The 24,837-nt window shown below is 44.3% G+C and overlaps 2 protein-coding genes across 2 annotated transcripts in view; one reads left to right on the top strand and one right to left on the bottom strand.

Annotated features, from left to right (window-relative positions):
• Positions 1-344: 344 nt before the first annotated feature.
• On the top strand, positions 345-7,009 carry LOC146172666 (uncharacterized). Its single transcript, XM_084584336.1, has 5 exons — positions 345-449; positions 1,509-1,657; positions 2,266-2,333; positions 5,246-5,332; positions 6,876-7,009. The coding sequence occupies exons 1-5, from the start codon at positions 345-347 to the stop codon at positions 7,007-7,009; spliced, it is 543 nt and encodes a 180-aa protein (XP_084440462.1).
• A 1,968-nt stretch (positions 7,010-8,977) lies between these two features.
• LOC146172667 (lipase member K-like) overlaps positions 8,978-24,837 on the bottom strand; it is a 38,228-nt gene continuing 22,368 nt past the window's right edge. Inside the window, exons 5-9 of the mRNA XM_084583220.1 lie at positions 21,385-21,477; positions 19,158-19,310; positions 18,441-18,512; positions 11,815-11,883; positions 8,978-9,316 (exon numbers count right to left, since the gene is read on the bottom strand). Of these exons, the coding sequence (XP_084439346.1) occupies positions 9,062-9,316; positions 11,815-11,883; positions 18,441-18,512; positions 19,158-19,310; positions 21,385-21,477 (642 nt within the window). The 3' untranslated portion in view covers positions 8,978-9,061. The remainder of the gene's footprint in view (positions 9,317-11,814; positions 11,884-18,440; positions 18,513-19,157; positions 19,311-21,384; positions 21,478-24,837) is intronic.

Raw genomic sequence — 24,837 nt, forward strand, 5'->3', positions numbered from 1 at the left:
ACTTGCTTTTCGCTGTAGTATAGACGTGATTATAGATGCCACGCGGGATAATGATCCGAAGTCAGATGCATCATGCAAGCAACTATATCGACGTAGATATAGGAGACAAAAAAAGGACTATACAAATAAGAATAGACAATCAAAGTGTAATAGCGTATCTGTCCATCGCAATCAACTTTCAACTGTGCGAAGGGCGGAACTGTAGAGAGAAACAGATGCAGCTCGTATACGCTACACGAAACGCACTGAGCAGCGTAAAGCATGATGTACAAAAGGGGAGCCATTTAAAACCCAGCTCAGTCACAGAAGAAGCAACGCGGGATTGAAGTCATCTCTCGTTGAGCATGCTTCGACCTGTTACTGCCCTCTGTCTGGGGTTGGCCCTTGTTTCATCTGTGTCATCACTCGGTGAACACCGACTACATCGGGACCCGGTTAACGTGACGGCGGTAAGGATTTAATTAGTGAAATATTTGAGCATGAAATAGTGGATCAATTACCAAGCCTTTAATTAAGTAATGGGAGGGCCTCTTCCATAGAAAATCTGAGGTTTGATTCTATACTAGGTACAAATCCACCTTAGGATGTTAGTTAACCTATGATTCAAGAGGCTTAACCATACGTAATCATGCATGCTGTGAAAGCGGCATCGCTACCCAGCTGTCAGCAGTTTAAAGATCAATAATGAAGCAAGAGGGGGGAGAGCGGCACATTTTGGTTAGCTGACATTTTGGTTAAACCGCGCACATTTTGGTTAGCTGGGAAGGCTATAAAAAGTCAAAATGAGCAATACAATTATTTCACCGCATGACATTGCCGGCCCTAAGGAAAGAAAACAAGGAAAATAGCTTACTACCTGGAGGAATTACAGGAACCTATTATAATCTGCTCAAGATGGCCATAAGTAGGCTCTCGAAGACTGAGGCCTAGGTCGGTATCGATAGAGGCTTTGTTTTTAAAGATGAGCGGTCTCCATCTGGACGTCTGTCAACCTGGCGGCTGAATCCACCTTAGCGGCATTCTGCGCACATAGTCAATCTTTAGGGCATATGTTCAAATCTAACTCATATCTCAGCCTACAAGCTGTCGTTGCCTTTAGAGTAATAAGGGCACAATACGTCGCTCAGTTTCCTCTGATAAAGCTGGAAACCAACCATGACCATGCAAATATTGCCACCTCTTATAGTTGCTATAAAAAACAAGCGTTTGCCCTGCATTTTTGATCATTTCTTGCCATGCCTGCTAAGCCTTCTGAAGTAGTTCGCCTCGCTTTTCACATACCTTGCCCGTTATGAATGCAAGGAGCGATCTACAATGGCTGCCTTGATAGTGTCTTGTTTTCCGGCTTTATAATGAAGGGCATGTAATTTTTTGGCCAAGTACACAGCTGAGAACAAATTGGTTAAGGTAAGAATTCAGGCGACACTCATGCCTTGTTTGCTTCCAATGAACGTAATCAGTTGACTCCGTTCGGTCTAATATTCATCACTGTCTTATACGCTGCGCAGACAGCCGCCTTGTTCCGGGACGCTGTTGCTGTATTCAGCTCTAGTAATGACCCCGGCCTGGAGTGCCTCACTGCTCATCGGATAGCCTACGAACCGGGAAAGCGGGCCGTCTATGCTTGGAGCCTCAAAGGTCACCGAGGATCTCGAAAGTACGCGGGAAACTGTTTCTTCTATTCATTTTGATCAACCAAACGTCGGATTCTTGGCCTGGTCCGGTTTTATGACTTCGACGTAATTGACGTCCCTCAGGGTTTGCGAAGCCGCTGTAGAGGGCTTCAGAAGTTCAGACAGCCTGAGGTTCCTTAACGTACACTGACATCGGAAAGCACACGAACGCCTTGCTTTTCGCCTCCATCAAAAAGCGGCCGCCGTGGCCGATTTCGATCCCGCATCTTAGGCACAGAAGTCGAGCGCCCTACCTACCGAGCAATAGCCGGGGAAGGGGTGGTGGGTTGTAACATTACACGCGGTGCAGCTTCGAGCGGTACGGATGCGCACATATGGGCTTATATATATATATATATATATATATATATATATATATATATATATATATATATATATATATATATATATATATATATATATATATATATATATATATATATATATATATATATGTACGGGTGACCCGGAGCTGAGCTCCAGCCCAGCTATAAATATATAGCTGGAGCTTCATAGCTTGTCGTGTAACGAATATTTTGTAATGTTGTCACATCTCATTTGATTCATATTTAATTGCATTTGCTTCTTTCAGGGGAACCCGCTTGATCGAATACTTTCCTGGTCCAATGCCTGATACTGCAGTCACCATAGTGGACAATGGCGAGTCGATTTGCTCTTCCTGTGTGCATAAATATCCCCAGAAAAAGAAATGGGGAGCACGCGATCAGGCTTTCAACCCGAGTTTTCAGACCTGATGTGATGCTTACTACATAGATACGGATGAGGATGGAAGGCAGGGATGTTAACCAGAAATGCCTCCGGTTGGCTATCCTACATTGGGAAAAGGGAATAAGGGGATTAAAAAGGGGAATAGAAATGGGACGTGCAGTACAGCCAGAATTTATCACACAAGCCGGTGGCTGTTGGAAAACTAAACAGTGTCCTGTATGCCTTAAAGCCGGTCGACTGTCGTGGCCACGCACCAAGGATCTTATCCGCCGTTAAAGGGCGAGGATCGAGGTGGTCCAACGCACAAAGCAGCTTATGTCTTTCACTCACAAATTCAGGGCACTCACATAAGAGATGCTCGATTGTCTCTTCACAGTCACAATTTTCATAGGCTGGGCTCTCGGCTGTTCCAATCCTGAAAGCCGGTTATGGCTCGATGTTTCGTTCACCAACAAGTGGTATTTGCTTCTTAAGTTAGTATGTAGTAAGGAAGGAGGCCAGGGTGGTTTGTATAGTGTCACAAAACTCGGGAGGTATTTTTATAGCTGTTTATCTGTCCTCTATAGCCCTTTCTTACCTCATATGCAGTTCGAGAAATACAGCTGCCTCTAGTACTACAGGTGTCATTGACCTCCAAGTGCTTCCATGATCTAACGTTTCTGCCCTTGACAGCCTGTTGGTTGAATTCAAGTTCGAAGAGTTATTTAAAGTAAATTCATAATATTTAATGCCTTTACAAACTCCAGTACTATAGATCGCCGTCCAGTGAATCATCAGAACCAAGGATCACATGTATACGTATATTATTCCCCTGTACAATGACTAGTATTCGGCAATATGCAAGAGCCACCATGGGCTACTTGCGATATTAGGATATTAGCAGTACCGCGGTGAAGGGGATCGAGCTTAGAATCGAGGCTGCATGTGAGGCACTTAGGCTGAAGACGTCTGGAAGACGTTTGCGGGACATGTTGTTCGAGAGCGCATTGGGTCGACACAAAACATCGGCTCTCTGGCGTGCGCTGCTCGCCTACTTCGGGGAGAGCTCGAAATAATAGACCTATTCCCTTATACATCCACATATAATTTGAAAGGAGGCTGCATGAAGGAGGATATGTCTCGGTTATCCTGACTGCTTCTTTTCGGGAACATTGTGCAGGTATCCTGCAGCAGCCAATGGGACGAGCGAATCTCTTCTCCTCATTTCATTATTATTGAGTAGCGTAGAAAACCTGATGTCGCATTCTCTTCGGTGATTTTCACCCAAAAGCGTTCGTCAAATTAGCTGCATCGCTCTGGTGTTAGGAGGTTGAGCTGAAGGTCACAAGACCAAATGTCGGTCGTAGTTTTCGCGTTATAACTTGAGCGAGATTTGAATGGCTTTCAGCGCGCGAGTTAGCGGTCGTTTAAATACTAGGGTTGATCTCGTGTCACCTTCTAAAACATCTCTAAGACACACATAAAGCTTCGGCATTTAAGGCGTCACATGCTACACAACGTAATTTCCTTCGAAAAGAGCACTACAGCACAGAATTTCGGTCTATCTCGAAGCCAAGCGCAACAGTGTACTTTAATATCCATGACCTTGCCATATCCTCGCATGCTGTAACCTTTTTTTATGCAACTGATGTCAGGAAAAATTTGTACTCACCGCCACACGGTGCATGAGCTATGCAGGAGCTGCATATATATTGCGCTATAGTATAATCTTCTCATGGCGCAAAATATTCGCCGTCGTTACCGTTGCCGTCGGTGGCGACGTGGCCGAAAACTCCCGAGAGGCGCCTGTTCAAGCAGTGGTCGTTGAGCGGACGGCGGAGGTATGACGTCTGGTACACGTCATCAGTAGACGCATGTGGCCACGGCTCCTCGGCAGGGGAGTCGGAAGCAGGCGACTAGGATTGGCCGTGTGCTCACGTGACAGTACGTCCGCTGTCAAGGAGCTACAAATACAGCCGACGGCTTGTATAAAGGCTGTGTGGTGTTTTGCATGGTTATCACGATTGCGAAAGATGGAACAGTATTCGTGTTGCCGTGCGCAGCTCCAAAATCCGATGGTAATTATTATTGCTGTCACATCTTGCCTCAAAAGCAGATTTTATTTGTTTCCCTAAGTTTTCCGTGATTTTCGTTACATCAGCCTGTGCCGCGATGTTAACTATACCTAGAAGAAACATCTCCAACGAAACACTGCCTGTTTTGCAATACTTTAAACACCACCTCAACATGAGCAGGTAAAAGTGTTCAAGAGGGCACCATTAGCCCTGTGAAGGTGAGCGTTGGAAAACAGTTACCGTGAAGCGTACTATTACGTAGTAATGAGTAGTGTCTGGCAAGTTTTTATTCAGTTTCAAGAAATTTCTTGAAAGAACTAAAAGGAAGAACTGCAATCAGGGCTATCAGGTATAACAATCTGCTTTAATGAGGCTAACTTGTCCTTAACTTTCAGAGTGACAAACCGGAAGTAAGAGCGCCATCTCTCCAGTACGTGTTTAATGACATAAATTGTGGAAACGTCGCCTTTGTAGTCCCCTGGAGCAATTGGCAAGTCCGCTCATAAACCACCAGTTGCTCCTCGTGACACCTTTGAACAGAGTTTCTATATTTATCTGTTTTTATCTTATCTGTCGTCACAATACCTTTGTTGCAAACATGGAGCCGAGGTTATTTTAGACGTTGACAAAACTGCTACTCTTGGCGGCACTGTTCATTAGTCTGCACAAAATTGTACGAACAAAGCAGAAATAACACAAAATTAATCTGGCCAATATTGTTTCAGTTATGTTCGATTGCCCTAAGTGTTTGGGGAGGGGTGGCCTGATCTGCGGGGTTTCTTTCTTCAGACACTGACCACCCTCACCTTGTGAAGTTTTTGTACTTCAACAACAAAAATTGCTTAATTTCAACAAATGTCCCATTTGAAGGCGACGGTAAGTAATTTTCTTGTTAATTCGTTCGTTCGTTCGTTCTTGCGTGCGCGCGTGTGTGTGAACGAAATAACATAATCTTACAACCTTCGTCACATTACTCATTGGCTGTACTCACTCCTGTAGGCGAAGCTTGGTGGTTAAAGGAAAAATGTTGATATCAAGCTCAAGGAACTATTAAGTGTGGCGTCAAGAATGATAATGAAAAATGTAACAGCACAGAAAAGGCTGCGTGCATTTCGTTAAAAAATTACAAGTGTTAAAACGCTGCTGAAACAACTATTGAGCGAGAGCATTAGCTGTGGGTGACCAAGCGTTCTTCTCTTTTTCTTCCTCAGCCCTCATATAAAACCCCGCTTTAACCAAGCCGTATGAACGCGCCTGACGTCACGTATCACGTGAGCACCAGCTGCGCCTCTAGCGCGCCACACCGACCGCTTTTGTGTCACGTGGGGTGTGACGTCACGCGTTGCGCCGTGGCTGCGACCACGCTACGCCTACCGCTTGAGTTGGTAACCCAGATCTCACCCTATACTCCGTTTCATACATCAGGTGCAACGCAGCGAAAGCTACGCAAGTAGGCCGGAAGAAAAAAAAAATGAGGCGTATCACTACGCGCTCGTTTCGTGGCCGAGTTGTTCCTGCGGAAACAGGCTCTATTCCGAGCATACATGTTTGCAATAAATTGCTTCGCGTGCCTGGACATCTTCGCAGTGCGGATCTTATAGAAAAAATCTGCTCCGAAGAGGCAGTCGAAGCCATTGCGTTGCGCAGCGTGTAGGGCACCGCTGGCAGTGTTAAGGGGCAGCGAAAGCCCGACACGAACGAAAACGACAAACAAAACATATAAATTCACCGAATCTAATCTTTTTTCCCTAAAAAAAAAAAGTGCTTTTTCATGGATGTGATGACAAATGTAAGATGTATTAAGCTTGCCGACAAAGCAACTATTATTTCCTCTCGTCAAGAGCAGGCACTGTTTTTCATCGCTGATGCGGGGAGCTCAAACAATAGCTCAAGCTTTGGCAGTGTTGCACTTGATGTATAAAACGAAGTATAGAGCCACTTGGAGTGTGACGTCACAGCGTCACGTGGGTGCGGCCGCGCTACTCCGACCGCTTGAGTTGGTAGCCCAGCTCCCACCCTAGTTTCACGTGGGGTGTGACGTCACAGCATCACGTGGGTGCGGCCGCGCCACGCTGAAGGCTCGAAAACTAGAGTAGTATTGCTTTGGCAATAAAATAATTGAGCAGAAGTATATTCGATGGAACATGCTGTGACTGGAGAGTATAAATTTGCTTTTGATCCAAAGCTTGCAAAATATTATTGTAACTACCCAGTGCACTTCGAAATTGCCTTCAACTCCACGGCAGCAGCTAGAATGAATGGGTGTTTATAAGAGATAAATGTTCATCCTCTCGTCAATCTGTGTGTTCATGTAGAACCTAGTGAATTCCATCGCTTACTGAATTTGATCGGCATTTTAATTCCTCATCGAGTATGACCAACATAAATGATCGCACTGATATTTTGTTTCTGTTTGCAGTATGCCTGTTGTGGGTAACAAAGGCAGCCGTGACATCGGTACCTCAAGATTGCGTGCGTCAGTACGAAGATATTTGTGATGTGGAAGTCCCCACATACAGTGCTGATCTTTGTAAGGACGAGCTGAACGCCTGATATTGAAAATCCGAAAGAAAGCGCTTGGTGGACTTAACGGGTTCACAGTATTCAAGCAGGTGCACATGCACTTTGCAGTTCTACTCTACCAGCAAAGCTCTCGCATGTGTACAGTATTATGTCCTATTTTTACCTCCCACGCGATGGATATACACAACATACAAAATAAATGAAAATTCCCCAAGCCAGGAATTTATGAGCGCAGGACCAGTTTTATTGTACCCCGTGGTTCAATGTGAAGAGCGTTCTGGTCATCAAATCACTATGCCACCTCTGCGAGGGTGCTAACTTCAGGAAACCAGTTACTCTGACATTGAGTTAGCGTTATGTAATATGACGTCTCAGGATTACAGTTTAAAACGTCCGTTCTGGGCACCTCAAAACAGAAATATGCGGCAACTCAACTGTTCTTTCTAAAAACCATAGTTATATGGCTTTTTTGTGTTTTGGAATCGGTGGGAGGACAAATTGAAATTATATAGCTACTTTTTTGGTTCATTTTATTGCCACGGAACTCAGTATTCAAATTGCAAACAAGTTATAATATGCCTATGTTACGGAGTGTGGAATTCGGGCTATAGAGACACACATGTTTCAATTTAAGATTTAGGTTACAGTCAAGGCCTTCCGGAGAAACGGTATGTTAGAGGCACCGTGTCAACTGTCAGTCGTCTCAAGCTCTATACTAGCGTACAACATTCACTTTGTCTTCTGGTCTGTAGCGCATAACGCATGGCCCGTTACATCATATACTACAAAGTGCCGGTTTTAGCATGATACCAAAGTTTAGACCACTTTCCACAAAAACTACCTAAACGCTACCATCCTGATGACAGTGCCGTTCCTTGCTCCTGACACTTTAAGAGTGGAAGCGGCTGTGGAACCGATTTGGTGCAGTCCTCAGATGAGGGTTTCAAGCTTCTCGCTATCCTGGTAGAAAGGGCTCTATCGTCTCAGAGGCTGTGCTTTCGTCTTGTCATTTTCAACAGGCTGTCTCAGATTTATGTGGAAATCACGAATCTTCTGTGAAATTATGCACTGCTTACATCTAACTTCTTTCACTTCATTTGTTGTTTTTGTTGTTGACGACTGCAGACAATAAGAACGACCTTAATTGTCCTTTTTTTTACTTCAATGAGGATACAAGACAAGGTGACAAGGTGCATCTCAGTCTTGCGGTGTTATCACGATAATACATGGGAAGGCGCCATGGGTCCTTGGGTCCTTGATAGCGTTTCAGGAAGGAGAGATGCATTGCGTTGACAATACGTATAACCACGGCCGCTCAATGGAGGCTCCATTGAGCGGCTGTGGTATAACTAACCATGACTAATGACTAATTATTGTAATAATTATAATTTTATTATTAGGAGTCAATGGCAGTCATATTCATAGTTAGCCATAGTCAGTCATATTCTTTGTTTGTCATGGCTCTCATAGTCATAAATATCCGCAGTTATAGGCACAGTCGTAATTAGTCATAATCATGGTTACAGTGTCTGACGAATAATCATGGTTACAGTGTCTGACGAATTTCTGGCCACACGAAGCATGACACAAGACAGGCTTTTGCCTTAAAAATCCCAAACACTGTTGAGGAACGCTGAGTACAACTCTCACGGGTACATTGTCATCGCTCATCGCCGATCATCATTGCATTGCATGGATAGCTGCTAAAGATGGGTAATTACATGAAGGGGTTACAAATTCAATGACGGGCTACAAACGGTACTACGTGAGTTAAATATAATGAATAAGCAAAACACATTTCTGCTATGGCAATATTATGAATCAGTCCACAGGAACAAAACCCCGCTTCCGTTGAACCATTGGGAACGGTAGGGGGTGGGTCAAGCCACACTTGAGTTACTGCTTATGAGACGGTGCCAAGCACTAGAATAGAAATTAGGTACGCCAGCGCAATCGACCACTGAAACTCAACTTCAAACGTACCCCTCCGGAAAAAAACAAACAACAACCCCACTTTCATTCTCACCAAATGCACCAAATATTGACCGTGACATTTTTATTCAGTGGAAACAGATTCCGATCTCAACGGCCACCGCTTGCATACTGACGCATGATTCGTATAGCAATGTTGTGCAATAAATCGTTTGCCCGGTATCCTATAGTAAAGTCCGCATGGCGGAAAGTTCGCATAGCTACCACGTGATGCTGTACAACCCTTGGTCCCAGTCTGACAACCAGGTCGGCCACATCGCGGGAGTTCGCCACATGATCGCCTTCCGACGAGAAGAGAGCGATTGGCACTGTGATGCGTTCCAGAGGGTAGGCTGGAGGAGTAGGCTGTGAGCAGTTATAAAGTAAAACCGATTAAAGGAATCAGTTTAGAGAAGGGTGGATAAATATTAGCGTTTTTGGCCAGTTATTTTTTACATTTTTATATTTTTATTTTAGTTTGAAAATCTCAAAGACTCCGAAAAGGGGATGAGAGATGAGCATTTACAACTAAAATAACAACCTGTGGTACATATTCTACAAAATTCCTATACATAGGGACTAAATAAATACATGTTTAGGTAGACAGCTACAATGGATTCAAAGGCGATAGCAGAAAAAGATAAACAGGCAACGGACAGTGGATGGATATCTGGGTCACGCATTGGAGAACAGGAAAAACTGGAAACTAGAAACAAAGTACAAAAAAAATGTTTCAGCCTGAACTGACCGATGAACAGCCTGAATAACTGAACGGCTTCTAGCACGACGGTGCAGCGAGTTTATCATAAGCACGTACATCATCATCTCCATCATTCCGGAGTGCCCAACTTACAACCCACCTGAATCATACAGAATGTACTTAGCCAGAGCAGACTTGCTACCTTCTTATCCGTTTGTGCCTATGTGGATATACCTGCTTAACTGGGCGCCTGATTACCCCTACGTAGCTAACGAATGATATTTAGCCTGCACTTTATTTTTAAGTCAAAACATTATACGCAGAAGCTGACGGCAAACGCACGTAAGAAAAGCTTCAACCGGATATTGTAATACGTAAATGAACTTGTCTGCGTAATCTGCGTAAACTCTGTTGGTTTACAATGAGAATGAGAATAAAATAGCTTATCAAAAAAAGATGCACTTATGGGTTCGAAATTATCGCCCCCCTCCTCTTCGAAAAAAAAAATTGATTTGCTAACTGTGACTTTCGTGCCACATGCAGCTTATATAGGCAAAATAAAGGAGGAATGAAAAAGTACATAGGCGAACAAAATGAAACAAAGTACAAAGAAGTTTCGTCTATTTTCTATAGGTTGTCGTGTGCATTCTGCTTCATACCTCTCAAGACGCATTTTCCTTCAAAGCCGCGAAATATTCACTCGGGAGGTCTATGCACGCGGATTGTACGACAAGGCGGATAATTTGCCGGGCAGACTGAAACTCCGAAAGGTATAACTACGGTAAAGGTATAAATGACGTTTTATTTTTGTTTTCAGGGTGTACCATTATATCGCAAAATAACTCAAAGCTGTGAATGAAATTGCTAAATCGGCATCATGCTTCAAAATATTCAAGCAAAAAATAATCGTTTCGTAGTACGCTATGTTAGCTTTACTCCAGTGCACACTGCTAAAATTGCGTCCATCGTTTGGACAGGAGTAGTCACAGAAACCAAGTAAGCGCCTTTGCGCCCTAAACAACATAAATGGTGCAGCCATTTCATTGAAGCGGTGCCGTTTAATCAACTTGCAGAGAAGGGAGGCTGGCTTTAAGAGCTTCTAGAGGCATATTTTTAAGCGTTCCAAACCGCGAAGGACAATGTTGAATTACAAATTTCGCCCCGCTGCGCTCACCTTTAATTTTGAAAGAATTAAAATTTGGCCTTTGTTCACGCGGCCTGAGATCAAGCTATGAATTTTAATCAATTAGTCATCTGTGTCCTGTTCAGTTAGTTAACACTGTCCGCCCTTATCACCAACCAGCAGGAACTGCGCTGAAGTACCTTCCCCTGTTCTAACCCAAGAGCGCTAAAGTATGTTCTACAGAAGCTCCAATGGCGGGTTTGTCTGTGTGTGTGCCGTGACTGAAAAATGGAGGGCACGCCTGCACGTGTCAGTTGCCACATGGTATATGGCTATTTGGTTGGCCGGTTATGTAACGTCACGAGTCGACGTTAGCAAGGCGGGAAGGACATCAGTCGGGACCCTTGGAACCAAATTACGACCAGAACTCGGAGGCCTTGCGGCATGTTCATAAGATGTTCTTGAAACCGCCCTACTATCATTGTCGGGCAATCTTTCTCACAACTTGTTTGCTCACGACTGTATCCTGATGAGTATGTGTCAAGGATATCAAAGTACATGTACGAGAGCGAGGGTCGATAACCCACAAACTGAAGTATTAACGCCGTCGCATCCTATACTAACGACGGAGCTTCAGTGTTTACCAAACATTTTAAGAGACAAATCTTTGCTGAAAATTTTTAAATACCCTGTATACTTCTCTTCCTTATAGCCAATAAAATTTACTGTGTTCCTGAATAATAAACATATTATGCGTTATAAACAAATTGTAGAAGATGAAAGACATTTTAGAAACTTTGGCATGTGAAGGAACAGTGCAATTGGCGCGACACAAAAAAACCGAGGAAGGGTACATGCACACAGGACACACATAGCACCTCTGTGTGTCACTCCTCGTTTTCTTGTGTCGCTGTCCCTTCACAATGCAGGTCTAACAAGTCCGCCAACTCGCTCCTACAAAATATGGCAGGTGGCACTAATACGATCATCACGGATCCTCATTTGAAACCAAAAACAAAAATATAAGGAATATTATCTTGCCTGGTTATACCGACGGAGATTTTCTGAGGCGCCTTGGTCATACATGACAAACTCTCCGGCTCGATACACCTGAAAAAAAGAAGTGCAGTCATTTCAGCCTTACATTTTATACACATATTGCGCTACTCTCCCACGACGTTTGTAGCATGAAGATTCAAAAAACGCGCCCCAACTTCTTTATACCAGAGTGAGTCACAAGCGATCGGTGAACAACAGCCTACAGCCGTGCCACGCTTCTTCGAAAAGTCTTTGCCAACCTGCTGGACTTGCGTTTATCTCCTCTCAGTTTCTGATAATCTCTTGGATAAACTAAAGATGCCCCTTAGTAAGGCCCAATGCCTTTGCAACTTTCTGTGCTCCTGATTTTATACGATGCAGCCCTTGCATAAATATAGACTTCTAATTCGACAATTGCCGCCTTTTCATAAAGTAAGAATTTAGCTAGCATACAATGAGTTTTGGAAATCCCGCTTTCTCCCTTCCACGAGAAATTCCCTTGTGTGCAGCTCGTTCGCTGTTGCGGTACTACAAGACACATGAGATGCCTACATTTTTGCTCCACGGCAAATTTTCCAAACAACTTTCGTTGCTCGCTGCGTACGAAAACAACGCATGCATAGTAATACATGTTTTCGCGTACATTAGGACCAGCGCAGGATTGAAAGGAAGGATCGTAACATGTTTGTGAGGATTTTAAAACTTCATAAGGCATGCCAGTAAAGGAAATGCGTTAACGAAGACCGCAGCAATGAGACGAGATTAGAATATTTGGGCGGATGGCAATACCGCCTCTCTGAGAAGAACAGGGTAGGTCAGATGCTATTGGTGGATGATTTCTTTCTGTGTGCCGCATATTCTTATGATGACGGTCCTAATGGCAGCCTGTGGGAGCACATGATTTGAGACTTCAGCTCCAGGTTCAAACTCTGAATGAATACTTAAGCCCCGCAATAATCATTACATTATTATTTCCTGGTTGCGATGGGTCGCACTGGAAGGCGAACATTTTTGTGCTTTCATTAGTTTCGGTCGTTAATGACAAAATAAATAAACAATAAGGAAATACAGAGATAAGGAACATTTAGAAGAGTATTTAATTCAAAGCGGGTGTGGCACGATGGTGCTTTCTGGAAGACGCAGAATTTACACATCGCTCGTCGTTCTTCAGAGCTGACTTTTCTTGGTTGTTTGGGACTGTCACTATAAACCCGATTATACCCACACTGTCGCTCCCGATGTTGCTTATCGACACAATATACACTTCTGTGAGGAAAAATCAGAATTATTACGCCTCGTGGGTGGGTCTGATATCCTGCCAGTAATCGGGATAGCCACCTATATCTCACAAATAAGTATTCACTTCTAGGAAACTTTACGCAGCCTTGATTTTAGAAATAATCATTCGCATCAGGGCTGAGTATTTTTGCTTAATGAATTATATATCTAAAGAAGCGAACGGCTTTAGGATTTTTCACCGGAGGTGCACAGCAAACATAATTCAAACATTATGTAAGAGGCAGTGAAAAAACAGGATGTGAAAGAATCATTGATCATCCACGCAGCCTTTCAGGAATCCTGCCCGGTGTGAATTTGGGAAAACTGACGGTAAACTTTTATTGTGCTGGGCTTCAGTCGCATATGACTACCTCACTGCTGCCTGTTTGCTTTGCAAAACATACATTGAGGTTACGTTAGGTGTGAGCAACAAGACGTTTTCGAGATGATAAGTGACATCGGAAGAAGGCATCGAGCACACGCTGGTATAATTGATGTGCGAGTTACGTAACAATGAAAACAGCTTCGCCCATCTTTGAGGAGTAACGTAAGAACAATGAGTTTTCATGGACTCATTGAGTTACGAACCAATCAGGGCTTATTTTGCGAACATTGTGAAAGTCACCTCCACACACTATATATATGATCTAGAGAACGCGGTTCACTGGTTTTATGACTCACATTCAGAAGTATACGCTGCACAGTTCCTTTTTATTTTCTTTTTTTGTGCATGTGTCAACAGCGCACTGCAACACGTTTGGTTCAGAAACACCTCAATCTCAATATTCGGCTTCAAGCACATAGAGCGCATGATTTTCGCTTTGCGCATTGTTTGGCGGCAACGTTCTGCCACCTCCTTGCTGATCATCTTTATCAGGCCTGCAATAATCGATGGCAAGATATCGTCGAAATATCACTTTTTATTTGCAGATTTTCTTTGTGTTTGTGTGAAAATATCTCTCGCTAGTATACATGAGGTTGCGGTTCCTTCACTCGTTATTTCACATAATCTAGTGATTTCGCTGTGTATCTCAGGATGTGTATTCTGTACCGCTCTGCTAGCATTTCTGACTCGTAGCACCGGGGCCGGTGTACTGCAGTTTGAGGTTACGCTGCGTTGCGCTAGTGTTCTCAGTTCTGACGTAATTTTTTTTCCATCTGCGAAAAAAAAAATCACCCAAAGCATCTTAAAGACTTCGAATATATCAATACAAAAATCAAAAGGCAGCACACATTTGTCAATGTTTTTACTCTTTTTTTTCCCCTGTAGGTTTCACTTTAGCGGATCTCTGACCAAGTAAACGAAACGTTTGACCGTTCCTTTCTTCGGTATTTAACATTTATTTGAATTTGACATTCGGTATCAATGCCGTTAGTCTAAAGTACACGCTACGGCCTAGTTCTGGTCATCGTGTGTTTTGTCCGAGTTTTTTTAGCATATTAATCCCAGCTCAAGCATCATCTTGCTGAAACTCTTCCTGAACACGGCTTCTTTTCAGTCCCGTTGTGTCCAGAAAACGCATCACTGAACCGTAAGCTGTTATACCCACAATTAACAAATATACCAGCCTTCGCTCTTAAAACAATCCCTCTATCCAAGCCTAGGAAGGTTCCAATTACCCACACTCACTGAGAAGCCTTCCGATAGCATGCAGCATGCATAGTAAATTTACTTCATATTGAGCCTTTACTCTGACCTATGAGCTATACTAAGTCATTTTTATTTTACTTTTATACACTTGCTATTTACAAATAGCGCGCGCCTAGAACACCCCAGCACATCGATAAAAGGATGTCCGTACCTTGAGTCCGCGGTGCCTTACACATTCGAGTTTCTTTCTTTGTCTGTCGTTTAATTACTCGTGTAGGCACAGCAGGGTCAGATATCCTACCTAGGAACGGTGTACCGTCACTACTGTCCCTTACTAGTAGTAGCCTATTTCTTAATATTGGAAGGTTTAAAACTGATTTAGCATTTCTCATACCGATAAGTGTGTACCATTTTAATTGCACGTTAAAGTATAAATCACACCCTGAGGTAAATTACCTCTGCTAGTACACTGAAACGCATTCATTCATTGAGCGGCCTGGTTTGTAGTCCACATTTCCAGGCTATAATAGCTAAGTGAGGAATATGCTTATGGCAGACACCGCTTTGAAGCACCAACAATATTATTGACGTCAAGATAGTATGCGTTCATTGACATCGCTTCTATTCATAGACTATACTGGCAGACCCTTTTTTGGTGACACCCATTTCTGCAGACTAGATTGGAAGGGAAGGCAGGGGGCGGCAGAAAGTTAGCAGGACGCGTGAGATTAAGAAGTCTACCTTGGTTAAGCAGATGCAGCTAGCACAGGACCGGGTAAATTGGAAGGGCACGCCAGGCGCATTTGCCCTTGGTGCAGCCAGGCTGATGATGAAGTTGATAGTGGTTATTTATTTATTTATTATTTATTTAAGTATAATGTCTCGCAGGGGGAGACATTACGTGAGTGGGTACATAGGCAATCACAATGTAGCAACAAGTGTGCAAAGGAAAGCAAAGAAAATAAATACAGTCATGCATTGGATATAAAAGGGTCTGTTACAAAAGTGGGGAAAAAGCTATCACATATAATTTTGCAGTTTATTGGCAAAATCTGCATGCGGCACTGCACCAAAGGAACCATCCAGTGAATTCTACATTTCTATAGTGCACAAAAAAAGAGTATTTATAAGAGTCAACTGATGCTTCCAATTGAATTAAATTGAGTGAGATACTGCGTCACGTGCGTTGCGCAGAAATTGGAGAAGGGAATGGGTGCTTGTACAGCTAAAGTATCATGTATAATCTTGTGGAAGAAAATGATGAAGTCATGAATGCGTCTGTCAGCTAAAGAGGGAAGAGATAAGAGGTGGTATGTGTCGTGAGCGATAAATAGATCCGATTGCTTTTATTTAAGCACTTTTATATTGTGTAGATCATAGGGTGACCAAACGGCCGATACATATTCAAAGAGTGGTCCAGCCAAACATTTATACACTTTAATCTTGTGCTCTTTTAGGCCAATTTTCAAGCTGCGTTTCAGAAAACCCAGTTTTCTCCGCGCTTTTGTGCAAAATATTTCTATATGCCTGTGCCACTTTAGTTTTGGCGTAAACGTTGCTCCTAAACATTTAAACCAATTTACCTATGTTAGAGTATTGAGTTTATTGTTAGTCGTTCTAGTTTGTTCGCAAACGTCATAGAAGCAGTTTTCTTGAAACTTATCGACATCTGCCACTTCTCACTCCAGTCGCCAAACATTTAAAATGCATTATATTTAGTTTTCTGCACAAGCACAGGAATGCTAGCGGTAAGCATTATATCGTGCTCACCTCACAGCTAGTCAGTGCATAATTACGGCAAAAAGAGGTTCTCCAAAACTGTGGTGTCTGTTGAAGTGAAACATCGAGCTAAAGCGAGTATCCTCTACTTCTAATGCCACTATTCAATTGTCCTGAACCCTGTGCTCATTTATAACATTGTCGTTTCTACTGCCCTATTGCCACTCAGTCTCTTCATTTACCATACGCTTTTCTCCCAACGTGATGGCCTTGGCTAGCGCTGGACCAGCTTCCGGACCAGTTCACTATGCTGATTCCGGCTCAAGACGTACTGGTCGCATAATACAACGTTGAAATCAAGATTTTAGTGCGTAGCACTACTAGCAGCAATCACGGATTTCGCCGGGGTCTATCCGAAGCCGCTCACTTTCTCTCTTTCTCTCTCTTCGTGAACTTGAAACGGAGAAAGAGAAGGTGGCTACGCGCGCGTCTCAGCACTGAGGAGGTGGAGCAGCCGTGGAGCTTTAGTAGAAGCTTCTCTCTCTCTCTCTTTCCATCCATCTCTCCGTGAACATGAGAGGAGGAAAGGAAAGTGGCGACGCCTACATCCCGCGATCTAACACTAAGGGGCGGAGCGACAGCATGATGCACCCAGTTAGAGAGTAAGACAGGGAGAGAGGGGCGTGTCATTTGCGGACGTGGCGGCCGTCCCAGGGCAGCGTTGCACAAGCGTGTGTGCGTTTGCTTCGCGTCGCAATGAACGAAGCCGGTCCATCTGGCATTGCGGCGCAGGTTCAAAGGGCTCGACGTGCTGAAGCACAACGATTACAAAGGCTGCGGGAACGTGAGTCTACTGAATCTGGTGTTGCAGCTAAACGGTGCAAGAATTTAGAAGCACTAAGGACAAGGTAATGGCAACCCACTCCAGTATTTCCTGCCAAGAAAACCCTATGGCCAGTTGGCAGCGAACGCGATGGTTAGATGCCATCCTCGAGGCACTACAGATGAAGTTATGTGATGTGAGGAAGATAGTGAGAGACCGGAAAGCGTGGCGTGACATGGTCCATGGGTCACGAAGAGTCGGACACGACGGAACGACTGAACTGAAGAATGAGGAAACGTGCCGAGCGTGCTCACGAAACGGCTCAAGACACTGCACGTCGGCGTGGAATTTGCACTGCAGCAGAGTGGAATCGAATCACCTTCCGGCACCAACAGCAACCATCCAAGATCATCAGCTTTTCAAGGACGCCTTAGCTAACATTGTATGATTAACCACATCTGTAACCTTTCGACAATTGGTCCATTTTGTTTATTTAATTTCTATTTATGCCTGTAACCACTCCCCTCTCTAATGCCAACGGCGCTGAGGGTACTTGAAATAAATAAATAAATAAATAAAAGTGCGGTAGAAACTCCAGGGCAACGGGATGTTCGACTGCAAGCGAAGGCTGCTGCCAGAAAGGTACACGCTGCTGAGAGGCTCGCGAAAAATCAAGCTGCGACAAGGATATTTGAACGAGATTTTCTCGGCAACCGCGCATCCGCCGGCGCTGTTTGTCTTTGTGACTGCTGGCCACCTCTTGCGTGAGCTGAGGGAAGATTTTGGAGAGAGTGTAAATCGCTGAAGTGTATGCATGAAAGGTATAGCAGGGATAAGCGTATTTGATAAACTATTCAAATCGGCCATATTTTTTTTTCCATCTCCCTCTGTCTCCTCAACCTCCTACCCCCACCCCACCCCTCCCCCGCTTTTGGACGTTGCCCACTTAACCTGCTGGGAGTAAACTGTATTAGATGGACATAGCGCGCTCGATTTTCCTGTGCCCGCACCTGTACGTTTCCTCGTGTCCCGAAGGCAATTTACGCACCGAAACGAGTAATCGTAGTACAAGAAAACGTATTCATGCAAGTGTTCGGAGCGGTTCGCAATGAGCATTCCTAGCACCATTATGCTGTGAAGAAACTCCGGCCCCATAATGTTCTTTGAACGCTGTTCTGAACGTCCCCATATATCATTTACAGCCTCGAGTGTACTTACCTGATAGTAATGTCGCAAGTTCTGTGTGGTGGTTCCAACAGGGTAGTGGCCGACATACACGGGAAGCCTTGTCTACAATATAGAACCGATTACAAGAACGTTGTTTCTAGTCTTCAATATTGTGGAGATGAACATGGACAGAAAACGTAACTTATCAAACGCAGGCTGCTTACATTTTGGCTAGCTTATAACACCTTTCGCTCCTTAAAGACTCCTCAAATTACGGAAATATTTGCAAGCAGAGAATCATGCTGAAATTATAACAATCAATTAGAAATTAGGCTTTGAAAGATTTGTTATCAAGCTGTACCAGAAACGGCAATGTATTAAACATTGTTTTCTATTTTCTCCAGATATGCGCCCAAACAATAGACCCGGTATTTTCAGGGCCACCTAAAACCAGCCGTACTGGGCCCTAGCTTTCGCACAGGCAGTCGAAAGATGACGAGGCTCGCTACAATTTCCGATTTTCGGACATCCTTATTTGTATTTAGATTTTGCATCTACCGATGATCTATTCTGAATATTGCTAATAACCATTTATTTGCCTGTAGTAGCATTACTGAACACTAATTTTCTTTCTTTCACTATAGCGGAAATAATGTCATGGGTTTAGGTAATTATTTTGCCCATAAGTATATGGTATGCAAATTCATGGGCCCTTTTAATGCGTTTCATGCGTATTAATCGTAGCTCCAGATGTTAGGCCGTCCATACCTCATTCAGCTGGTACGGACTGGCGAAAAAGGTTAACGTGATCAATGTGGAGCAGATCCGACCATCGAATAAACTACACAGTTGTGCCAGAAGTTTCGAAACTCCCTCGCTGATGTCGAAGTAACCTGCTCTTGAAAAGGGTTGGGCGATGGCCTGCGCAAAACAGAAAGATCATGCTGTGTTAGAGCTGTTCCACATATTCATGACTGCGGCTACACATAACGGCAAACTGAATCTTTTTTGGTCTGTTAGGTGATAAATACAAAAAGCCTCTCCCCAGGCCATGCTTCATGTGGAATTTTGAAATTCTGAGACATCCTCAGTGCGCAAGACACTGTGGGTGCGTTATGAACCACATAAAACAGAAAGAAACACCTAATGGACACGGGACTCATTCGTCGATTTGGCAACTCATTTGGAAAGAAAATAAATCTTTTTTTATTTTGTAAAATAAATGTGTGCATGAATGTGTGCATGAATGTGCCTCCGAGGGCAGTACACAGAATTATAATACTAGGTGATTATTAGCACATAACACGTACCTCATCAAAGGTAGCGATGTTCTCCAGGAAGATAGCTGCAGTCTAATTGTATGCGTTTCCGAAATAAAAGCCAGTGGGACAAATTTCAGGCTCTACCTTGTGCAGCGTTTAAGGTCGTCTGCACGTGAGTAGTGCCGGTGCATGGCGGAGTTATCGATTTCAACTTAACACAACGTGTAGATAGTACCGGCCATAATGAAACAATTTTTTGCTTTGGCGATCCCTTCTGAACCCGCTCCGAAAGAGATCCGAATATCAAACCTACTTATCAAACCTACTTGGCACTTAACACTGTTAGTTCCCTAGTTCTTGATGTTCGAAGCCAAGTTGTTGAAACCGCAGTATGCATTTGCGAGCCTCAACGGTACGGTCAGTATTCTTCGAGCGCGCACGAAGCACACTTCTTCTTTGGCGACAATACGTACTCCAGTACGAACATAAGAAAATAGAGTATGCCCGCATTATTCAATATTGTAATGAATGTTTGCTTGACCCAGTCAGAAAAGCTGCAGCAGCGCCTCTTTAGTTCCTTCTTTGACCTCTATGTCTGTAATCTTTGCTGAAGTTGTGTTCTCCGCAACGCTCGAAACCGTCGGCAATGATTTGGCTTTACGGTAAAAAAGTCTTGTCTTGTTCAATCTGTTATGATCCATACGGATTGAAAATTCGACCTTTGAAAGGTTATAGGGCGGGTTTCATACTGATGCCGAGTCTCTTAGATCCCTACGGGGATGTGCGGGGATGTAGAACCTTTATTTCGTGCTGTTTACTGCACAACGCGTAAGGGTGTCAGCTTCCCTCAAGTAGAACGGGAGCCTCTATAAGCTCACTTAGGACATTGCCTATCCGCGTGGAAATCTGACATGTAGAAAGGAGTCTTCTTACCGCTTTTTAAAATTCCTGCAGGACTCGAATCTTGACTCCAGATCATGACCGCTATCGGGAATCGTTATGAAGTTTTATTATGGGTTGTTCGCATAGCGGTGTAGATCCGCCAGACCTTAAGCATGTGCATGAGTTTTGGACATCATTTAAAATTGATGTGTTGCAATCGTGCGCAGAGCAATTGCCTCAGAATACGCAAAGGTAATCCCAACTGTAGCATCCAATAACTTCATCATATCTCTTTAATCTTTTAGTTTGCATTGAGACATCGCAGAAAAAAATAGTATCAATAGGCCAATGCCATTCTTGATAAAATTCTTTTGTTCCTATTCTGTTTGAAACAGTTTAACGATTTCAATGCAGAACGGAATGTCAGATGACGATATGAAGCAGTGATTGGCAGACTCGGTGTACAACATCACGACATCACAAACCCTTTCTTTTTTGTTTGGGCGGTTTCATTACAAAGGCCGCCGGCGTTTTCTGGCAAGGTGAACTATAATTTTGTCTCATTTAAACATCCACTGAATGTCCAGCAGGTTGCATGTGCTTGAATTTTGAATCGGATATCGTGATTCCCCTTTGCAACAGGTGGTCTTTACGGTCTTTGCGGATTGTCTGAAATCTTCCGCAAATGTCCTACCCGAATTGAGTAGGTGTAACTATAGTTTATTATTCTTCACGGGGGTTCTATCCACACTGTAAGTCGTTTCTTCTTTTTTTTTTTCACGATTGCTTCCCGCATCCCCGACCATGACGGCTTTCTCTCCTGTGAGCACCCTGCAATTCATGTAACTTACCAAAAGCTCTGGTGTCCATGGTATCAGTAAGGACAATGGCAGGCGCAAGTGGCTGACATTTGCTACAGGGCCGTATCCCACGAAAATATTAACCTGCGAGAAGTAAAATATTGAAAATAAGGTTTTACCGCCCCGTTGGCTTTGTTAAGAGAACTGTTGGTATGGTAGTGTAAGCACTCCTGGATGTCGGTACAGTGTTTCTGGACGCGGCATATTTCCTTTCATCATGGCGCTGCTTTCGATCTGATGACATTATATATCAAGCAATCAGCAGAGGCCTTATGTCGGTAGGCGAAGCTGTGTCGTAGATTACTCAGGCATTTGGGCACACACCGTCATCGATGCTGCGAGCCGAGAACATCTTTGGGATTCGGTGAATGTCTCAAATTTACTCAGCATACGCAAACTACAAGAGAAAGTGGCAGCATGCTCCGAATGACAGGAAGGTTCATCAAATGGCCTGATCCGTATTTAAACAAATACAGCTTTATGGTTCGAGAAATAAGGAGAAACGTTTGGAAAGAGCGGTTGCACTGAGCCTGTGAATGCGAACAGGGATCCTGTACGGTATACTAAACATTGATCAAAAACACGTGAAATCGAAAGGAAGTTGCTTTAGTTAAAATCAACCAGATCAAGAATCCTGAAAATTAATAAAATAATATTTGAATAGCAAGCAAAATCCTGTGTTATGCTAACCCTGAAAAAAAAAACAATATTGTTAAGGAAAGAAGGAAAGGAAAGGATAAGGAATGAAGAAGAAGACTCTCGTGAGTTTGAGAGAAGACGACGTTCGAGAAGAGTCGGCTGGTGCCTACAGAAAACGTCTGTTGTTTTGAAAGCCTTGTCTTCCGTGTCCGCCCTCTGCTCTAATCTGAACTACCCCGTAAAACCTTGGTGGAGGTACTTTCGATTCCCCTTGCCACAGCTCCTCGTATTTCCCCGCCAGAAACCTGGATTTGCGCAGTGGACGCCATCTCCCTGAGCTCACCCCACCGACTACCACAGTAAGCATGGCATCCCAGGACGCATCACCCACTACGGAAATTCCTGCTGCCCCCATGGTTTTAACCAAAATCCGCCATCCGCCTATTTTTAAAGGCCAAGACAAGAAGGATGTTGAAGATTGGCTCGACGAATACGAAAGGTGCAGCAACCGGTGGGATGCTAGCAAAATGCTTGCCAACATAATCTTCTATTTTGCGGGAACGGTGAAGACCTGGTTTACCAACCACTAACAGGACATGCCTACGTGGGACATCTGCAAACAAAAACTGCAGGACTTATTCAGCAAACCAATTGGGCGAGCCCTGGCAGCCAAAAAAGACCTCGCTACTCGTGCTCAATCGTCAACCGAGTCATACCTCGCCTACATACAGGTGTTCTAGCTCTGTGTCGAAAGGCGAATACCTCCATGACCGAAGATGATAAAGTGGGCCATATACTTAAAGGTATCGCTGATGACGCATTCAACATACTTCTTTGCAAAGACTGCTCTACGTTGGACTCAGTCTTGCAAGTCTGTCGCCGTTTCGAACAGGCGAAGCAGCGCCGCATCGTCCATTGGTTTCAGCGCCTTCCCAACACGGCGACTACATCCTCGACGTGACGATTTGGCCACGTTACAGCAGCCTTCAAGTCAGAATAACCTCACTACCATCGTCCGCAGGGAAATCTAGATCTTGACTCCTGTTACACTTACGTCACCTCCTGCAGAGGCAACAATAGCTATGATACAGGCTGTTGTCCGCCAAGAATTCGCAAATGTGGGCCTCGTTTCAAATCCTACCACACCACCCCCTGCACCACAGCCAATCCCAGTGGTTGTTGCTGCTACCACAATTCCGCCCTACACACCGCGCTATACCTTACCCGCAATCCTGCGGAGTGGCGCACATCTGACGATAGGCCTATTTGCTTCGTTTGCTGTCGGGCTGGCCATACGTCCCGCTATTGCCGAAGCCGTCCGGCTCCCCCCTCTCGCCCCTATTACAGCCCTGTCCGCCATGACTATTATGCACCACGACGCGTTTCTGTCCCCCTAGCACATCTTCGTAAAGAGAACATTGAGCAAGCCCGTCGTCCCAGCCGTTCGCCATCGCCTCAAGCTCACCCTTCCCGATCACCTACTCCTCGCCGCAGCTGCCTTGTCCCCAACGTACCAAGCCCCCTACTCGGGAAACTAGGCAACGCAGAGCCCGGACGTGACGCTGCGTTACCAACCCGGACAGCCAACTGTGTTTCGACCATCGCACCACGCCGCAACCTCATCAATGTCCTCGTAGATAGAGTCCCTGTGTCCGCTCTCATTGACACTGGAGCCCATATTTCAGTCCTTAGTTCGTCGTTCCGCCAGCGCCTAAAAAAAGTTCTTACGCCCGCTAACACCTCTATAGTTCGTGTTGCTGATGGAAACACTGCTACCATCGTCGGAATGTGCACTGCGCGCGTTAGCATCGCCGGCCACCACGTCCCTGTGCTCTTCGCCGTCCTTACTACTCCTCCTCAAGACGTGATTTCAGGCCTAGACTTTTTAACAGCCCATTCCGCTCTCATTGACTGTTCCTCCGGACTTCTGCGCCTAGCCCTGCCCCATTGTGTTCACGACCCCAGTGCTGACCATTCCCAGCCTCGCCTCCGCTCCAGTACATTTACTCGCCTACCTCCCGAGGCGGCAGTATACGTGCCCATGTCACCTTTTCCCTCCCTTCCTGACGGCGACTACGTTGTCAACCCCATCACCGACGTCGCTCTACAGCGCAACATCGTCCTACCTCATAACATTGTACACGTCGAGAATAACCTCACCTACATTCCCGTACTCAACTTCAGCATGTCTTCACAAGTTCTCCCGGAGGGCATTTTCCTTGCCGAGCTGTCACCTTTGTCCAGCTTTACTATTTCTGCAGTGCTGTCCAACCGTCACGCCGAGGTATACCTGCACAACCTGTACCGTCACTTTTTTTTTTATTTTTTTTTTATTTATGATTACTCTCAAGGCCAGGGGCATTTCAGAGGGGAGTGGTTACAAAAATAATAGAACAGAGGTTAAAGAACAAAAATGAAAAATACAAGCGTCATGTTCCTGGTTATACATTTTTAGCTGCTATAGTAAGAATATAGTTGTAAGTGAAAGGCAAAAATAACATTGGTGATTGTAACAGCAATGAATACAATTGTTAAGGGCCTGAGTATACAATGTTAGCTAAGTTGGCACGGAATCGCAGGCTGTTTTGAATGCTGGCTGTCGATCCGGGAAGGTGATTCCAATCTGCTGATGTGCGGGGAAGAAACGACTGCGAACAAGCTTTGGTTTTGTATGATGTGATGCCGACTTTATGTGCATGATCAAGCCGGGATGAGATGAAATATGGCACAGAAATTAGTTCATCTCGTAGAATGGGGCAATTGTAGAAAAGTTTATGAAATAAGCATAACCGTGAGAATTTTCGA

Source organism: Amblyomma maculatum, chromosome 11, assembly GCF_055883805.1.
Source record: "Amblyomma maculatum isolate TAMU_Amacu chromosome 11, ASM5588380v1, whole genome shotgun sequence".
Taxonomy (NCBI): domain Eukaryota; kingdom Metazoa; phylum Arthropoda; class Arachnida; order Ixodida; family Ixodidae; genus Amblyomma; species Amblyomma maculatum.